Consider the following 17,251-nt stretch of genomic DNA (forward strand, 5'->3'; position numbering starts at 1 on the left):
CCCTCTAGTATTTTGGAGAAGTAATTTGTTCTACAGTGTATCTGTATAAAATGACTAATGGTGGTGGTGTAAGTCACAGCATTCTGTACATGGAATCAAATACTTACCTGTTGAAATTGTTTTATAGTTTGAGCCAGGTGTACAGATAACATGCACACTGATGGCAAAGGATCAGATTAAAGAATACTTAAGCGAACTGGACATACACAAGTCGATAGGCCCTGATGGGATGCATCCACAAGTGCTGAGGGAGCTGGCTGATGTCATTCTGAGGCCACTCTCAATGATATTTGAAGGATCATGGCGATTGGGAGGGGTTCCTGAGGACTGGAGGATAGCAAATGTCACTCCTATCCTCAAGAAGGCTGGGAAGAAGGACCCGGGGAACTACAGGCCAGTCAGCCTTACTTGGATCCCTGGGAAGGTGGGGATGTGCTGCAATCCAGAGGGACCTGAACAGGCTGGAGAAATGGGCTGATGGGAACCTCATGAAATTTAACAAAAGGAAGTGCAAAGTCCTGCACCTGGGCAGGAATAATTCCATCCAGGAGAACACGCTGGGGGCTGTGTGGCTGGAAAGCAGCTTTGCAGAAAGAGTCCTGGAGGTCCTTGTGGACAACAAGCTGACCATGAGCCAGCAAAGTGCCTTTCTAGCAAAGAAGGCTAATGGTATCCTGTGCTGCATTAGGCAGAGGCTTGTGAGCAGGTTGAGGGAGGTGATTCTTGCCCTCTACTCAGTACTGGTGAGGCCAGACCTGGGCTCCCCTGTACAGGAGAGAGCTGGAGCTACTCTAGAGAGTCCAGCGAAGGGCCACTAAGATGATGAAGAGATTAGAGCAACTCTCATTTCAGGAAAGGCTGAGGGAGCTGGGACTGTTTAGCCTGGAGAAGAGAAGGCTCAGTGCAGGTCTCATCAAGGCATACAAATATCTGAAGGGAGGCTGTAAAGAGGATGGAGCCAGGCTCTTTCCAGTGGTGCCTGGTGACAGGGAAAGAGGCAGTGGGCACGGACTGGAACACTGGAGGTTCCTCGTGAACATCAGGAAACACTTTCCTACTGTGAGGGTGACCGAATACTGGCACAGGTTGCCCACAGTGGTTGTAGAGTCCTCGTCCTTAGAGGTCTTTAAGAGCTGTCTGGAGATGGTATGGGGCAAGTGACTTTAAGTGAGCTTGCTTGAGCAGGGTTGTTCAGCAAGATGACCTTGGAGGTCCCTTTCAGCCTCAACCATTCTGTGATACTGTGCATGCACAGCATGAATAAATGCCAAAGCCATGATAGTACTATTTCATGGTGACCACATAACTTACTGATGTGTGCAAGCAATGAACTTGTAGAAGAATTGACTCAGACTTTTTAGATGTAAGTTGTGTGTTTGTACATATGATGTTACCTTGGGCAGTTGAACTAATTTGTACCTGGGAATATTATGTCTACTAGGAATTGTCAAGAACAGTGACTTAACTGTGATTTTTATATTCCTTCCTTTGCAGTTGTTTAGCAGTTATTTCTTAATGTTGATCTATAATACTGATTTAAATTTCTAGTTTTATTCTCTGAAAGTAATATTCTTGTTTTTACACATGGCTGTTATTGTCACATCCTCTTTTCTCATGCTTCATGTTCTATGAAATGGAGCTTTTCAGCAGGTTGGATTAATTGTATTAGATATCAACTACAGGTTACGCCACTGACTTTTTTTTTTTTTTTTTTACCTCCTTAAACATTTTAGCACTTGATTTGCAGCAATGTGGAATATCCAATGAAGGAGCAAGGTCATTATTAGATGCTCTTCAAACTAATACAACATTAGTGGTACTTGACATAAGAAAAAATCCATTAATTGGTATGTATCTGTATCTACCTTTGTCCTCTTTGTATTGTTTTTTGTTGTTGTTTTTTTTTCTCCTCCCAGTAACTCTGGGGGGAAAAATAAATCGCTTTTAAAGAAAAAGCCTGCAATAGTATTTTTCTAAACATTTTTAAAATGGTGCAAGGGAGCAGGGTAGGTAATATGTACTGCTTATTCAGTGATCTGTTTGTTTGCATAAATACTTGTCTCATACAGCAAATTCTTAATAAGATATCTTAATTCATTCTAGATCACGTTTTGATGAAAAACATTATTGAAAGAGTTCTTATGAATGGAAATAGTGCTAATTCGGAGGTATGTGTTAGGCATTTTGGAGTGCGTTTGGGGTTTTCTTTGTAGCTGCCATTGCATATATTTTTTTAAAGGACAACTTTGTTCATAATGAATCCAAAACAGCTATTCTAGTTAAAAACAGAAGTCTGACTCTGAAGCAGTTTAAAAAACAAACAAAAAAACACTATGAAGGGAAAAACTAAAAAAACTAGCAGCAACATGATACTGTATGGGGCATTTTGTATGATTTCTTATGTAATTTAAGATGTAACATGTAATGAAAATCCATTTAATGAAAAGAAAAATGGAAATGTGTGCGTATACTTGGGCATTACCGTAGAACATTAAGTAAATATTGCTGCTGGACTGCTGGAAGGCTTTCTGCAACATGTGTCTTTCTTGTTAACATGGTAATAATAACTTTTCATTAAAAAGTAAAGCAAATCACAATTTAAAATTTAAAACTTAATTTATTTTGAAACTTATTTTTTGTTGATAATTTACACAGTTAAGATTTTTTTAAGTTACTCAAGATTATCCTGTCTGATACTAACCATCTAAGAAACCAGAGTTCAGTTTAAGTACAGTACCCCTTGCCATTTTTATCTATTTGTCCATAGAGAGTTTACAATAATGTGCATAAACTGAATATCTGGACTGTTTATGATTAATTATACTGTTTAAATACTGAGTCTTTTGTTTATAACACAGAAATCAGATTCAGTTCCCAAAGGAGACAGCAAACAAATGAGTGTACTCTTGTTCTTGTTTTCACAGAGCTGCAACAATCCCAGTTCTTGTTCTGGAACTTAATGCTTTTTTGGTTTTGAAAAGGCTTAAAAGTCAGAGCTGTGGATCTGTAGGGAGTATTTAATAAACTGAGAAGTTTATGTGTAGAATTTCTTGAGGATTAATACAGTTCCCCACTTCAATTTCTTAAAGACTTTTTTGAGAAATTGAGGTTGGTTGTGAAGGTGTACTCTTTCTTCTTGGCAGATGCAATTAGAACTTGCAAAATGTTTCAGGGATCACATGAAAATAGCATCTGCCTGGAGATGCTCAAGATTTACAGTGGGTTTGGAGCTCAGTTACAGAAGCCTGGGTATTATGAAGAGAAAAACAGTTGAATTTCTTTGAGGTAGTGTCTTGATGTGCTCTGTATTGAAAGTCAGCCATGTGGGGTTTTGTTTTGTTGTGTTGTGTGTGGGTGTTGGTGGTGTGTTGTTTTGCAGGGGGTTTTTTGTTGTTTTTTTTAAGGAGTCAAAACTCAGGGAATAAATTAGTAAATCATCAGACATATTAATGAAGTCAAATAGTTGGTCTTTAAACTCTGTTGCAGAAAGAACTGCAAGTACTGTTTCTTCATTCTGTCAATAGTCAAAATTCAGCTGTATGCTTTAAAAAAAATAACGTACAGTACAAACAATTTAAGAGTGTATTTGTGAGAATCCTAATGACATATTCTAAATTCTGGATGTAACTAACACTCTGGTTCTCTCTATTTTTAGCAAGTTTTAGCATAATACAATAATGTCAGTTATTTTTTCAGATTTTCCATGAATTTTTTTCTGGAGGATCCATTATAGACTAAGTTTACGAATTTAAAGAAGCAATATTTATTTCTTGTAGCTTAAGCTTGTCAAACAGAATACAGTCAGCCAGCATCTACATTGCTTCCTTTTGTCATCTGTGTACTGCCTACAAACCAGTGAGGTTTTAACAAGATGTGCTGGTCCATTTTTTTGTAGCGGAGAAAACATGGGTATCTATCTTTGAAATTATTTAATTTATTAGGGATTTTTTTTTTCTTTTACCTATTGTAGTTGCTAGAGATCTGGATTTCATATTGATAGAAAATGAAGAATCAATTGGACTAAGTTTAGCGTATGTGTAGAGACTTCTTGAACACAAGGTGTAAGATGTAGTTTTCTGTGTGAGGCTAATCTGTCGCTTACTCTTGCAGCAAGTGGCCTAACTCATACCATATCTCACCTACAGATAACTAACGAGTTGCATGGATGATCATCCCTAGTACTGCCGCCAGTTTCATCTATCTCTAGTTTCAGCTTTTTATCCTGCTAAAGGCTAACTTGTCATAATTCTCATGAGGAAAACTCAGTAAAGTGTCGAGTTTGTTTCTATCTGAGAAGTGGCAGAGCTACATTCTGTACCACCTCATCATGGCACCTGTTGTGTAAACTCCATGGTTTTGTTTATGCAGAAAATATATTAAGGTGCTGCTATGTTGCTTTGCAAAGAGAAGTCTGGTGGGCTTTTGAATGGCCTTGTGCTAATAAGCCATCATAACTACAAAAGATCATGCTTGGCTTCCACAAATAGCCTATAATGTACTGTCACCACTTGCTTACTGGATACCAGTTATAGCAGCCCTTCCATTCTGTTCTGCATAAAACTTATTGTTTCTCTTTGCTTTTCAATAGCATGTAGGTTCTTGCCTTTTGAGTTGAGTTTTCAAGTTTGCCAGAAGAGCTGCCTACTGCTAATTGATGCCTTTAAATTTGATGGGCAGCTAAAACAGAGGGAAGTTGTATTATCCTAGCAGCACTGTGTAGCTAGTGTAGTGGATTGTAATCATAGGTATGATTGTGTGTAATAGGTGGTGAAAGTTTGTGTAGATTTTGAGAGAGACTGAAGGGCGATGAAGCTGGTGAGGGGTCTGGAACACAAGTCTTATGAGGAGCGGCTGAGGGAACTGGGGTTGTTTAGCCTGGAGAAGAGGAGGCTGAGGGGAGACCTTATCGCTCTCTACAACTACCTGAAAGGAGGTTGCAGAGAAGTGGCTGTTGGTCTCTTCTCCCAAGTGACTAGTGACAGGACTAGAGGAAATGGCCTCAAGTTGCGCCAGGGGAGGTTCAGACTGGATATTAGGAAAAAGTTCTTTACTGAGAGAGTAGTGAAACATTGGAATAGGCTGCCCAGGGAGGTGGTAGAGTCACCCTCCCTGGAGGTATTCAAGGAGCGTGTGGATATGGCATTGTGGGATGTGGCTTGATGGGCATGGTGCTGTGTGGTGTTGGGTGGGTTGGTTTTTGGTGTGTTGTGGTTTGTTTTTTGTGGTGTTTTTTTTTGTTTGGTTTTTTTTTTTTAGGTTGGACTTGATGATCTTACAGGTCTTTTCCAACCTTAGTGATTCTGTGATTCTGTGAATAACTTAAAGGAAAAATCCACTGAAGGTGTCTATAAAACAAGTTGCTTTCATAGTCTCAGCTCAAAGACTTAGTAATTTTTCAACACTGTCTTAATATGTTTCCTGTCTTTATACTTAGATGTTGCACAACAGCAGCGGGCACCTAGACCATAGGCAGGCTACAGGGCTAGATGAACTTTAGATTTAACCTAGTATAGCTGCTCTTTTATGTGTGTGGTAAAAGAAAATTAAGATACTCTTGCTCTTAGAAGTTTACAATTTAAGTTTACTCTTTCTATTTTTTTAGTTTAAAATGAACAATTCACTAATTCACTTGTCTCAGGAGCTAGGTCCAGCTGTAGACCCAGCAAAATTTATACAAGGCTTATTTGAGTCCAAAGTTAAAAAAAAAAAAAAAAAAGGTTTTTCTTGCCAGTGATAAACTTGGTTAGTCAGAGCACAGTAATGGCATTTTAATCTTCCTTGTGCATTAGGTAGGAATAACTTTGGCATACTGTTCCTAGTACTCTGATGTGGGGTTTAGGGCTGTCTGAGATAAGATTTCTCTTAATATCAGCTGCATTTCCTTTGATGGCTGCTTCAGCGCTAGACTTCATACTAACTATAGCTTGATGCACACTGAAAAATAAGTGACAGTGTAACTTAAGAATATCTGCCTGGAATAATAAAACTTCTATTGGGGGGGGAACCTTTAAGAATAGAGCTGTTGCTATAAGGAAATGAGGTTTGAAGTACAGCAATTGCCTTTGATTATCACTATGCCTTAATTTTAGTTTGGAGGCTTTTACTGTGCGAGGAGGCATTTTCATTACAGGCAGTGAAAATGAAACTTCGTATTTTTTAAAATACTAACTTTATTAGTAATAGAAAATAATGTTAGGGAAGCTTTTATTACTCTGGAGAACTTTGGCCTAAGCCAGTCATTCCTAGCAAGCCAGCTTTCTGAGAATGAAAAGCAAAAGCCAGAGTTTCCTTTTTATAGGGTTGATGCCATTTTTTTTACTATAAAAGGAGAAGTGTTTTGCACAGTAGAAAGGAAAATATTGGATGGGATACTATAGTGGTGTTCTGGGAACACTTTCTGATAATGTAGTGCTCAGACTCACACTGAATCTGTGTTTGAATTGGGGCTTTGTGGGATTTTTGTTTTTCCTTAATTTTACAGTTTATTAAGTTTTCTGTAACTAGCAGTGTTCTCCATATATCTGAAAAAAACCCCTCTAATCTTAAATGAGCACCTCTTTAAATATCAGTTGCTAAAGCAAGTTGTCTTTCTTTAAAAAAAAATTTTCCAGTATAAGTGGCTGATGTCTCCATCTTCCAAGGATGCTTTGAAAACTAGACCAAAGAAAAGAACTATTGTCCTAGGAAGTAGTCGAAAAGGAAAAGCTACTATTCGTATCGGTAATACTGTCTTTCTTTGTCTACAAAGTAATCTTTTAATTTTAAGAGCTTTAATTATAAAATATACAACGTGTCTAGATGTCAGTGTTTTGCAGAATAATTGTCTTAAAAAAAAAAATCCATTTATTCTTAATTCAGTAATGTGTCTTCTACCATCACTGGTTTCTGTAGGAAACTTACTCTTGTTTTTAGTGCTGCTAGGTATGTGGCTGGAAAAATGATAGGATATGCTGACTTAAATATGTGGAAGTATTGCACATATTTATTCTGAGTGCGTCCTCTCCACAAGCTTTCACTTCTGGGAAGCTTGGCGGTAGTAAGTTGCTTGGCTCTTCTGATGTTGTAGCCTTTCTGTAGCAGACTGTCCTCTGCCAGAACAAACAAGCATGCGTTTTTTACTGATGTACAAAATGTTCTAGGATTTATTTTTTATTTTTAACTTCATATAAACCTATTATAAATAGTATGTTTAAAATAACATCAATATCTTAATTATTTGTAATTAAATACTGATAGCTGCGCTACACAAAATATTTTTCAATAAGTTACTAAAATTTCACTGTAATACATTTGGCTGTCTTTCATCTTTGCTCTAGTTATCTGGAAGGAGAGAGGTAAGCATAAATCAAATTGAAGTCTTTGTACAAATAAACCGTGGTGATCAGGGTGATGGAAGAAGAAAATGCCTGACTTAAATATAGTTGTGGGTTGTTTTTTTGTTTTGTTTTGTTTTGTTTTAAAGAGAGGGAGGGAGGTGAAAACTACTCTATCCTGTTTAGTTGTTGACAACAAACTGAAAATTGGAATCCCATTACCACAGTTATCCATTTCTATACCATTACAAAATCAGTTGTTCTATTAATCTCAGAGAAACAATAACCTCAGTTCTCACTAGTTTTACTGTATGAAATATTAAGTGAACAGTCTTCTGGGCTTGTTAGTTTCTGACTTTTGATGGTTGGACTTGATGATCTTACAGGTCTTTTCCAACCTTTACAGGTCTTTTCCAACCTTAGTGATTCTGTGATTCTGTGCCTTATACAGAACCTGGGATAGGGTCATCATCCACACTAGGTATTTATTCTGAATCCACTTTGAGTGAGAGTGTATGATTTAAACAACAACAGAAGACTGGACTAGTGAACATGACTTTTCATTATTATTCCTCTTAAGTGAAGATATTTCTGGTGTTCTGTAGAAGTGATCAACATGAGTACCAGCTTTAGCTTCAAGCATTTTGCCAGTTACAAAACCAACGTTCTTAACACTAAAGCCGCTAGAGGGCAATTTGAAGCCTATAGGTAGCCTTCTTGTGTACGTGGACTGTCTAAGCTCCCATTTGAGACAACGGAGTTTGGTACCTGAAATTAGTACTGTAGCTAAACGTCTTTAGCTACGAAACTTTGCTTCCTTTTTTGAATAACAGCGTGTCTTACTTAGATCAACCTAACATAACAGTTAAGTATACCAGCTTATAATTGCAAGCAGATAAGCTGCCCACCCCTCTTTTTGAGAAACAAAACAAAAGTTTTTGAACACTTCAGCAAAATTAGACTGAAAGGTAGATTTCTTACAGTCCCTTTTATTACATAGGAGATTTTACTTATGAACAGTAAGCTGTGAATTTATATGTCAATAACTAGGTATAATGAATTCTCTTTTCTCCTATTCTTGCTGTTCAATACAGGATTAATGTCTAAAAAGGCTGTAAGTCCTGGGAAAAAAAATATGTCTGTGAAAGATAGTTACTCACCAAAACCACTACCACCGGGCACAAAAGGCTTCCTTCCTTGGAGGACTGCAGAACGTGCAAAGAGATGCAGGTGAGGTTTACGTAGTAGAAGAGAAAATATTAAAGCATAAAACCTGGATCATAAATGTAGTAGAGAGCAGTGTTAGCTTTTTAAAATGTCTTGTGAAAGTTACATACAGAATTTCATATTGCATCCATAATTTTTTCTGTTTATATAGATTTTGAGGATGTTACATAAATTTTATTTCATTTAGTTTTTAAAAATAAAAGGTATAATTTGATGGCCATAGGAATATCCAGGTGTAGCAAACAGCCTTCCCCCTCCAACCAAACCCACCTTGCTTGTTTGTTCTCTTGTTACTAATGATTTATCAGACTTACCATAGCTGAACATGCAGTTTAGTTTTCTAAGCTTGTAGTATACTTGATTTGACATCCAATTTGAGGTGTTTAGGTATTTTTTCCACCTCTTGTTTCTGCTTCATCTCCACCAATGGCAACATAATTATTGTGATCGTCTAAGCCCTGCAAAGTAAAATTAAAAAAAAAAATTGTTACACATGGAAGCCGTAATACTATTATCATGCTTCCTTTTGAAACAGGTTTTTGGTTTTTTTTTTAATGTATTCCCTAAAGCTTGGCCTCTCAAAATGGAGGCTATATAAATATTTAAACAAAAAATTAATTAATGCTTGATCATAACTTTTTATTAAACTTGTTTTTCAAAATGCTGAACGCCAAATTCTCCTGTTGACTTTAGTTCATAATAATTAACTAAGATGCCTATTGAAGATATTGACATTAGCATCCAGTAATGTTGCTGTAATTCATTATTAAGTAGGAGTACTAATAGAACAAAAAGAGGATGTAATAAGTGTTAAAGGGATACAATGCAGTGTGTGGTGCTGTTTTTACTCTTACTGCTTCACCTGTCCTTGAATCCTCTGTTTGGAAATGGAAGTAGCAATGGTGACATTGTAAACTTACTTTTCTCAAAAGTGTTTTTTTTCTAACTTTAGGGGAGGGCCAGTGGATAGTACTGAAGAATTACCAGTGAAGATTCAGGTACTCTCTCTCTCATATGATGGTTTATTTAGTAGATGAATGCCTGAAAAAAGATGAAAGTTCTCAACAGAATCTTATTGTCTAAAAGTTAAGACTGGAACATACTTTTAAAGTTTCTCTTTCATGGAGGTGCAAAATAGTAGTTTACATCAGCATCTGGTTGAAACTTCTTTGACACTTAAGTTTATTTCCATTTCTGTATCACTGCCTTTTTGTTTCTTAGCCTTATGAGTAAGCTGGGTTTGAGTATGGGCACAATCCCTCCAGAGGCAATAAGGAAAATTAATAGCATTTTTCTCTGAAAGGTTCTGCTCCTCCCCTTCCTCTCTTTCCTCCTTTTGCTTTTGGACTACATACTTGTGTTTGAACCCATCTGTGAACCACTGTAGTAAACATACCATCAAGGGCAAAAAAAATCCCCTCTTTATTCCTACTCCTTTGCATCTCATTTCCATCTCCCCCCTGCCGCACCCATCAGGGAGAAGCTGGAGAAGTGTGTTAGTGTGTACTAATGAATTAAAGTGGCTCACAGAAGGGTCTGATGGTTGCTGAAGCCAGCGCACTTCTCCCCTGCTCTGCTGTAGGTTTCCCATGGGCTGCACTCGTTCAGGAAAACCTGCTCTGGCACAGGCTGTCCATGGGCTGCAGCTCCTTCAGCCTGTCCCTCTGCTCTGGCATGGGGTCTTCCCTGGGCTGGAGTGTGGGTATCAGCTCCACCATGGAGCACCTCCTCCTCCTTCTCCGAGTCTGGTGTTCCCTGTGCTCTTTCTCACTCTTTTTGTTCCCACCTCTTCTGCCTGTCTGGCATTTTTTGCCCTTTCTTAAATAGACTTTCCCCAAGACGCCACCATCTCGGCTAAGGGGCTCAGCCGTGCGCTGGGGTGGGTCACTTGGAGCCAGCTGGAACCGCCTGTGCCTGCCATGGGGCAGGCCTGGCCCCTCTGCACAGGGGCCACCCCTGCAGGCCGCTGCTACTAAATCCTTGACACATATACCTAATATATGCACACGTAGGATTTTTTTTTTAATATTGTTTTATGCAAACTTACTTAAAAATTGCATAGCTGGACAATGTATACGCATTGTAAGGGACTCTGAGAAACTATTGCATTTAAATTAAGCTTTTGGTACTACTTAATTTTTGATTTTTATTGCGCAGTGTAACGCTGTGAGCGAGTGTGTTTTTCTTTTCTGATGTAATTAGACAGGTATTCCTGTGAAAGTGACGGTAGAAAGCGCTTCTACATCTGAAACCCAAGAAACAGAAGATTTAGATGATGTTATCCACCATCCTGATTTGGCAAAATCATTAGATAAGATTAATGTAACAAAGTATCAACAATTACAGGTAAGAAGCATGTTCTTTGTCTTAAACTCCATAAAGATAAATTATATCAAATAAACCATGTTTTATTCAGAAAATTATGGTTAAGCTAATAACCAGTCATGGAGCAGGACTTCTGAACAACTTATCATTATCCTGCATTATCATAGAATCGTAGAATGGTTTGGGTTGGAAGGGACCTTAAAGATCATCTAGTTCCAACCCTCCTGCCATGGGCAGGGACACCTTCCACTAGACCACACAGGCTTCCGTTTCAAAAGAAGCGTGTCAAATATGCACTGGATTTCCAATTTCTGAATAGTTCTAATGAAGATGTGTACGCTATAAGCACATTGTCAAATCAGGGCCATAATAAGGAAGAACTTTACTTAATACACACAGCTGCCATATGTGTAACTTCTCTGTTCCACTCTTGAATCAGGGTTCACAAATCTTTTGATCAGTGTTACTGCCTGTAGTATTTCCTTCCAAGTATTTCCTTTATAAATGTAATTTAATGTTCTTTCTAAGAGCTAAAATATTGTAATGATTGTTGTGTAAAAATAATTTAAAATATAACTGAAAGTGTGTTAAAGCTCCATTTTATAATTGAGCTTGGTAACAAACTTTTTTCATTTGCTTTTTATTATTCCCTCTACTTCTTTGATAGTTCTAAAAAACTAGCAGTAGTGAGACTGACTATTGCTGCAAATGTGTTGATGGGGAATGTTCTTATAAAAGGAAGGGAAAACAAAGGGTGTTTCAGTGGCTCAGTAAAGTTGCGGAGGTAGTCTAGCGCTATTATGAAGTAATACTCTCAGGCAGAATAACTGGGTTGTTTCTGAAGTGTTAGGATTTGAATTTTGTTTGGAGAATCTGTGCTGCCTCCAAATGAATACTGCTAAAAATAAGACTTCTAGTTAATCTGGTTTTGGTGGTGGTTGTCATAGAGCACCACACTGCGTGGATGAACTGTTCATGTGTATAAATACTAAGACCATGTAGCTGTCTTTATCTAAGCAAAGTGAAGTTGAAACTTAACTTGTTGCAGATCTATATGGAATGGGAGAGTTAGGGTGGCTTAGAGTTACTATGGAAGGCAAAAGGATTGTACAAATACTGCATAACTAACTACCTGCCTTTTTTTTCAGGTGATGCATACTTTTTCTTTAGGCCTACGCTTTTTCTCTCTAGAACTTCTGTTCAGGAAGATTGTCAAGGGCTTCACATGTTGCTGCGACTTAAAGTTGTGTAGTGGCTTTCTTCTTTGTAGATGATTTCATATTACTGTTTGTGTGCAGTGTGTTGACGTGCTGTGTAGTGGCTTCAACACTCTCATCAAGAGCATTGTGTCTGGAATCATGGAATTCCATGTCACATGCGTATTGTGCCAAAAACCTCTATGCAGCAAATATGGTGCTTTCAGGAAACACTTGATGTATTTATTCTTGGTGTTTGGAGAGGGAGGAATATTACTTCCAGGACACACTGCAGAGGCAGACAGTGTTTTGTGCTTTGAGGAAGGGTTGTCATTATTGACTTGTGTTGTTAGTGTTACTTGTAGTATTGCGTATAGAGCAACTGTAAGGAAGGCATAATTTGTGATTAATTTGAGCTCCTTGGAGGTAAAACTACAAATTTTAGGAACCTACCCCAAAATTGGTTATAAATTTCCTGTGCCTGTAAAGGTCGGGGTTTTCCTGATTTTTCTGAATTTGAAAACCAAAATAACTTTATGCCATGGTTGCGTATCTGACAGCACTGCTTAAGCAGTCTCACACTGTTTCTGTGCCTCACCCGTCCTTTTCAGTACATGGATGCAAAGCACAGTTTCACGTTATGGCAGAACCCAACTAACAACTTGTTACCATTGAAATGTGAGGTCTATTTCCCCTCTGTCCCTTAGTGCTTTTCCATTTCTTACTTCAGTCTTTTTCTCTCCTGTGTCTTTTTTCCTGTTTACCTGATTATAAGGCAAGTTGATTCAACTTGCTGATGTGGAGAAAACTCATGTAGGTCAACAAGGAGAAGTGCAAAGTCCTGCACCTGGAGAAAAACAACCCCATGCACCAGTACATGCTGAGGGTAGACCATCTGGAAAGCAGCATTGCAGAAAAGTCCCTGGGTGGGTCATGGTGGACACCAAGTTGAACACAAGTCAGCAGTGTGCCCTTGCGGCAAAGAAGGTGAATGGCATTCCTAACTACATTAGGAGGAATGTTACCAGCAGGCTGAGGGAGATGATCCTTCCCCTGTATTCAGCGCTGGTGAGGCCACACCTGGAGTACTGTGTCCAGTTCTGGGCTCCCCAGTACAAGAGAGACATGGGCATACTGGATAGAGTCCAATGAAGAGCCACAAGGATGGTTAAGGGACTGGAGTATCTCTCCTATGAGGAAAGGCTGAGAGAGCTGGGAGTGTTCAGCATGGACAAGAGAAGGCTCAGGAGGGATCATTATAATATATACAAATACGTGAAGGGAGTGTGCAACAAAGAGGACAGAGCCAGGTTCTTTCAAGTGGTGCCCAGTGACAGGACAAGAGGCAATGGGCACAAACTGAAACACAGGATGTTCCTCCTGAACATCAAGAAACACTTTTTCCCTGTGAGGGTGACTGAGCACTGGCACAGGTTGCCCAGAGAGGTTGTGGTGTCTCCATCCTTAGGGATGTAAAAAAACATCTAGACACAGTCCTGTGCAGCTTGTTGTAGGTGGCCCTACTTGAGCAGGGGGTTGTACCAGGTGACCTCCAGAGGTCCCTTGCAACCTCAACCATTCTATAATATTTTTTTTGGTTGGTTTTCAGCCATCTTAATGACTCACACTGGCTTATGTGATTGGGTGCATTCCAGAAGGGGAGCACAGTAAGTGGCAGAAGTCTATGGCTGATAATGTGAGAGGGGAAGTGGAGGACCCTTTTTATCTGCATTAATTGGGCTTAGGTACTGTCACTAAATAGTTCTTACTGCAGAGCTGCTTGGGTGGGGAGCTGACTTGAGGAATTGATCTAGTTGAAAAGTAATCCAGTGTATTTGGCTGTAGCAGGCCTCGGCACAGCCTTTCAGTAAAGTGGGACAACCACCTGTGCTAGGACAATGATGGGATTGCAGAGTGGGAATAGACAGTAAGAGGTAGGAACTCCTTAAACTGCCACTGTGCCAAAAAAGCTCTCCAAACATCCCTTGATGTGACTAAATGACTAGACTTTCACTTTAGTATGGAAGTCCTTGAGAACTTCTCTGCATCCTTCTGCTCACAGAGGGGCTTTAAGCATACTACTTAGTGAAACAGTATTAGTTGTGTTTTCATTTTTTTAAAAAAAATCCCTTGCCTAACGAAAAGCTTAATTTCTGCTTAAATGAAAAATAAGAACTGATAAATATTCTTTCCTTCCACTAGAGGGAATCTGAAATGTCAGAATTGCCTCTGGTGAAGAATGTAGTTGAGGAAACTCCCAGATTTTGAAATTTTAACTAAGGATATAAATGGTGAACTTTACCCTTAATATAGTTAGCAGGGTAACTCTTTCTACACATTAATACTATGTGAACTACGTAGAAGTAGAGATTGCACTGTAACTCTTTTTTAAAAATAGGACAACAATGTAAGTAAGTAGAAAAACATGGCTAATTAGTTACTAAAGTTTTTTTATTTTTTAGCTTTTAAACTTCAGTTTTATACTTCTGTCTTGTGTTGAGTAGTCATATTACATACAGTAATTCTGAGGGCTACAGATATATTTGCCATTCAATTTCATTTTAAAGGCTGACAGTGCTGTCTTTCTGGACTACACTACTAGAAGGGTCAGTCTTGTAGCTTGGATGTACATTTAGCTCTCTCTGATGTATGTTAATTTTTTTCTGCACAAAGACTAGAGGATTGTGTAAGCTAGTAAATTTCTCTAAAGCAAATCAAAGAAAGAGTACATGTAATTTAACGGTGACAAATATGTTTGCACAGGTGCAAGACATCTTCCTTTAAATGTAGTCTTCTGATACTGCTTATGAGATGTAGCTGCAGTGTTTGTCAATTTTTTTGTGAAGTCAGCCCATAACCATCAAATATTGTGTACATCTACAGTGTGATAAATCAAGTTTAAACAAAACTACAAAACCTCCAAATTTCTGTTTAAAAAAATCTTGATAATTTAACTATTTTCTAAGCCTTTGCCCTTTGAAAATACAAACCAGCAATTTGAAGAAAAAGGTCAGTGCTGTCACCTTTAGAATTGACTAAAATCGGTCCACAACAGAAGTACTGTAGAACTAAGGTTTCTAAAGTAGAGTTGCTTGCCAAAAAAACCTACACCATAGAAACTTTAAAATACATACATACATACATACACCCACCCATACTATAAATGGAACTGTTTCAAGTCTGTGGTACCTGGACTGATCTTCAAAGCCAGGTTACAGGATTCCAGTTTACATGTCAAGTTGTGAATGGTCTCTACTCTCTGTGCTGTGCTTATGTATCTATAAAAGGATTTCTAGCTCCTGTTATTTCCACACGTTCTGAGGTAGATTGCAGGAAGATTGTAGTATTTGTTGAAGGTTCTCCTTAGAGATTTCCACCACCCCCCATGTCTGGAGGTGGTTTTGTTACAGCATGGCAGTTAGATGCTGTTAAATCTCTTCCCAAATACTGTCTTTGAAATGTGGTTTTCCTATACCTTCTGACCTCTGAGAGTCTTTCTCCTGTGTTCAGATGATAAAGATATGACTAGCTTTCTAGTTCCGGGGTTAGCTTGGTTGATGCTAGTGTAGGGACCCATAATCTTCACTCTCAGTGGTTGACACTGGGAGGGCTATATCTAGAATATTTTAGAACCGGCATCTTTGAATCAGATGCAAAAGTCCCTCGCATCCTACAAGACCTGTGAGGACCTCTTTGCATTTGTAGAGGGATTATTTTTACTATGTATTCTGTTGCACATCAGTCTTCTCAGTTGGTTGCTTGTATGAAGTGCAGTGGTATGCTCTTGAATAAGCTTTTGATAGTAAACAAAGGATTTTAGTACTATTTGGATCTTTGCTCCTCTGTAGAACTGATTGATAAGGTGTCCTATATTACGTGTATGTGCCTGTATACAAGGTGTATAGAGACATGAAGAAGCTTTGTATATTGTTATTTCATATACATTACCCTCTGAAAGATAAAGCAGCTTGATAATTTTAAGTTTTCACCTTTGGAACCAGAAGACTGTGTTAAGGCATGCAAGAACAAAAATTCCTATTTGTTCTTCCACTTCAGATGCTGTAATTAAAGATGATAATGCTCTGCTATGATATGAGAAAACGTGGTGATTGCTTATAAAATCCTGTCTACTGTTCACTGAAAATGAGAGATTCACTACTTAGAACTAGAAGTTAAAATACCAGTGTAGGCATCTCCTGAATAAGATTAGAATATATTTGTTAGATGTTTGGGTTTGGTTTTATTGTTCTTAATTCAACACTAAGCTGCTTAACTCACTCAAACAGCTCGGGATTGTGAAAAACTTACTTTTTCTCTGAAGAACTGAGTGAAACCACTTGGAAAGAGTACAGTTCTTACAGTTCAGAATTTTGTATTTCTACTGCTGTAATAAGGAATAAAATCCTGGATGAAAAATACACTCTGAAAATCTATGTATGGCTACTAAGGATTTTTTTCAGAGCCCAATTTGAGCTTTTGATGAGGTAGACATATTTAGTTAAAAATGATGTTTGACAAGGCCAAGAGCAAGAAGAGGAAGTAGAGAAGAACATACGTTCCTGATGGTAATGTCATAGGTCCAAGAAACTTGTGCTATAACCTCGTGTTATCTATTGCTATATTGCAAATCTGCTAAGTGAATCACACTTATTTCCCCTTTCCTGTGTTAATTTTTTGCATCCTAGTGTTTTGTACTGGTAGACCTCTGTCATGTATTTTTGTAGAAGATATGTTATTGCTTGGAATGCCGTGTGCTAGCTGTTAATTGGACATGTTGAGTTTTTGTATAATATTGCATGTTGATGTGACATTTTGAGATAAATTTCATGATAGTTTATCTGTGTTATGATAGTTGGAGCTGGAAGAATGCATGGAAAAATTAAAGGAAGAACAAAGAGCCAGAGTAAAGGCTGAGGAACAGATAATGGAGGTAATGATACTTAACTGTTAATCATCTTTACTTTAAAAGGAGACACCAATCAAACTATCCACTTGCTTAATTTGGAGTAATTATCAATGACCTCTAATATGATAGCTTCCAGAGTTTCAGTTCAAAGTCACATGGATCATTTACTAGCCTAAGGGCAGTGATGAAATCTGCATTTAGTAATGTGTGTTTGTCCTCCTGATCCTATTCCAGAGCCTTGAACTCTGGGTCAAGCTACTCTTTCAATGTGTTTCATTCATTTG

At 38.2% G+C, this 17,251-nt stretch overlaps 1 protein-coding gene across 1 annotated transcript in view; it reads left to right on the top strand.

The window, feature by feature from the left end:
• Positions 1–17,251, top strand: part of CEP78 (centrosomal protein 78) — a 28,534-nt gene that overhangs the window by 5,537 nt on the left and 5,746 nt on the right. Inside the window, exons 7-14 of the mRNA XM_059833317.1 lie at positions 1,734–1,847; positions 2,104–2,168; positions 6,612–6,720; positions 7,317–7,334; positions 8,408–8,543; positions 9,493–9,538; positions 10,743–10,886; positions 16,914–16,991. Coding sequence (XP_059689300.1) covers positions 1,734–1,847; positions 2,104–2,168; positions 6,612–6,720; positions 7,317–7,334; positions 8,408–8,543; positions 9,493–9,538; positions 10,743–10,886; positions 16,914–16,991 — 710 coding nt within the window. The remainder of the gene's footprint in view (positions 1–1,733; positions 1,848–2,103; positions 2,169–6,611; positions 6,721–7,316; positions 7,335–8,407; positions 8,544–9,492; positions 9,539–10,742; positions 10,887–16,913; positions 16,992–17,251) is intronic.

This window comes from Gavia stellata, chromosome Z (genome assembly GCF_030936135.1).
Source record: "Gavia stellata isolate bGavSte3 chromosome Z, bGavSte3.hap2, whole genome shotgun sequence".
Taxonomy (NCBI): Eukaryota; Metazoa; Chordata; class Aves; order Gaviiformes; family Gaviidae; genus Gavia; species Gavia stellata.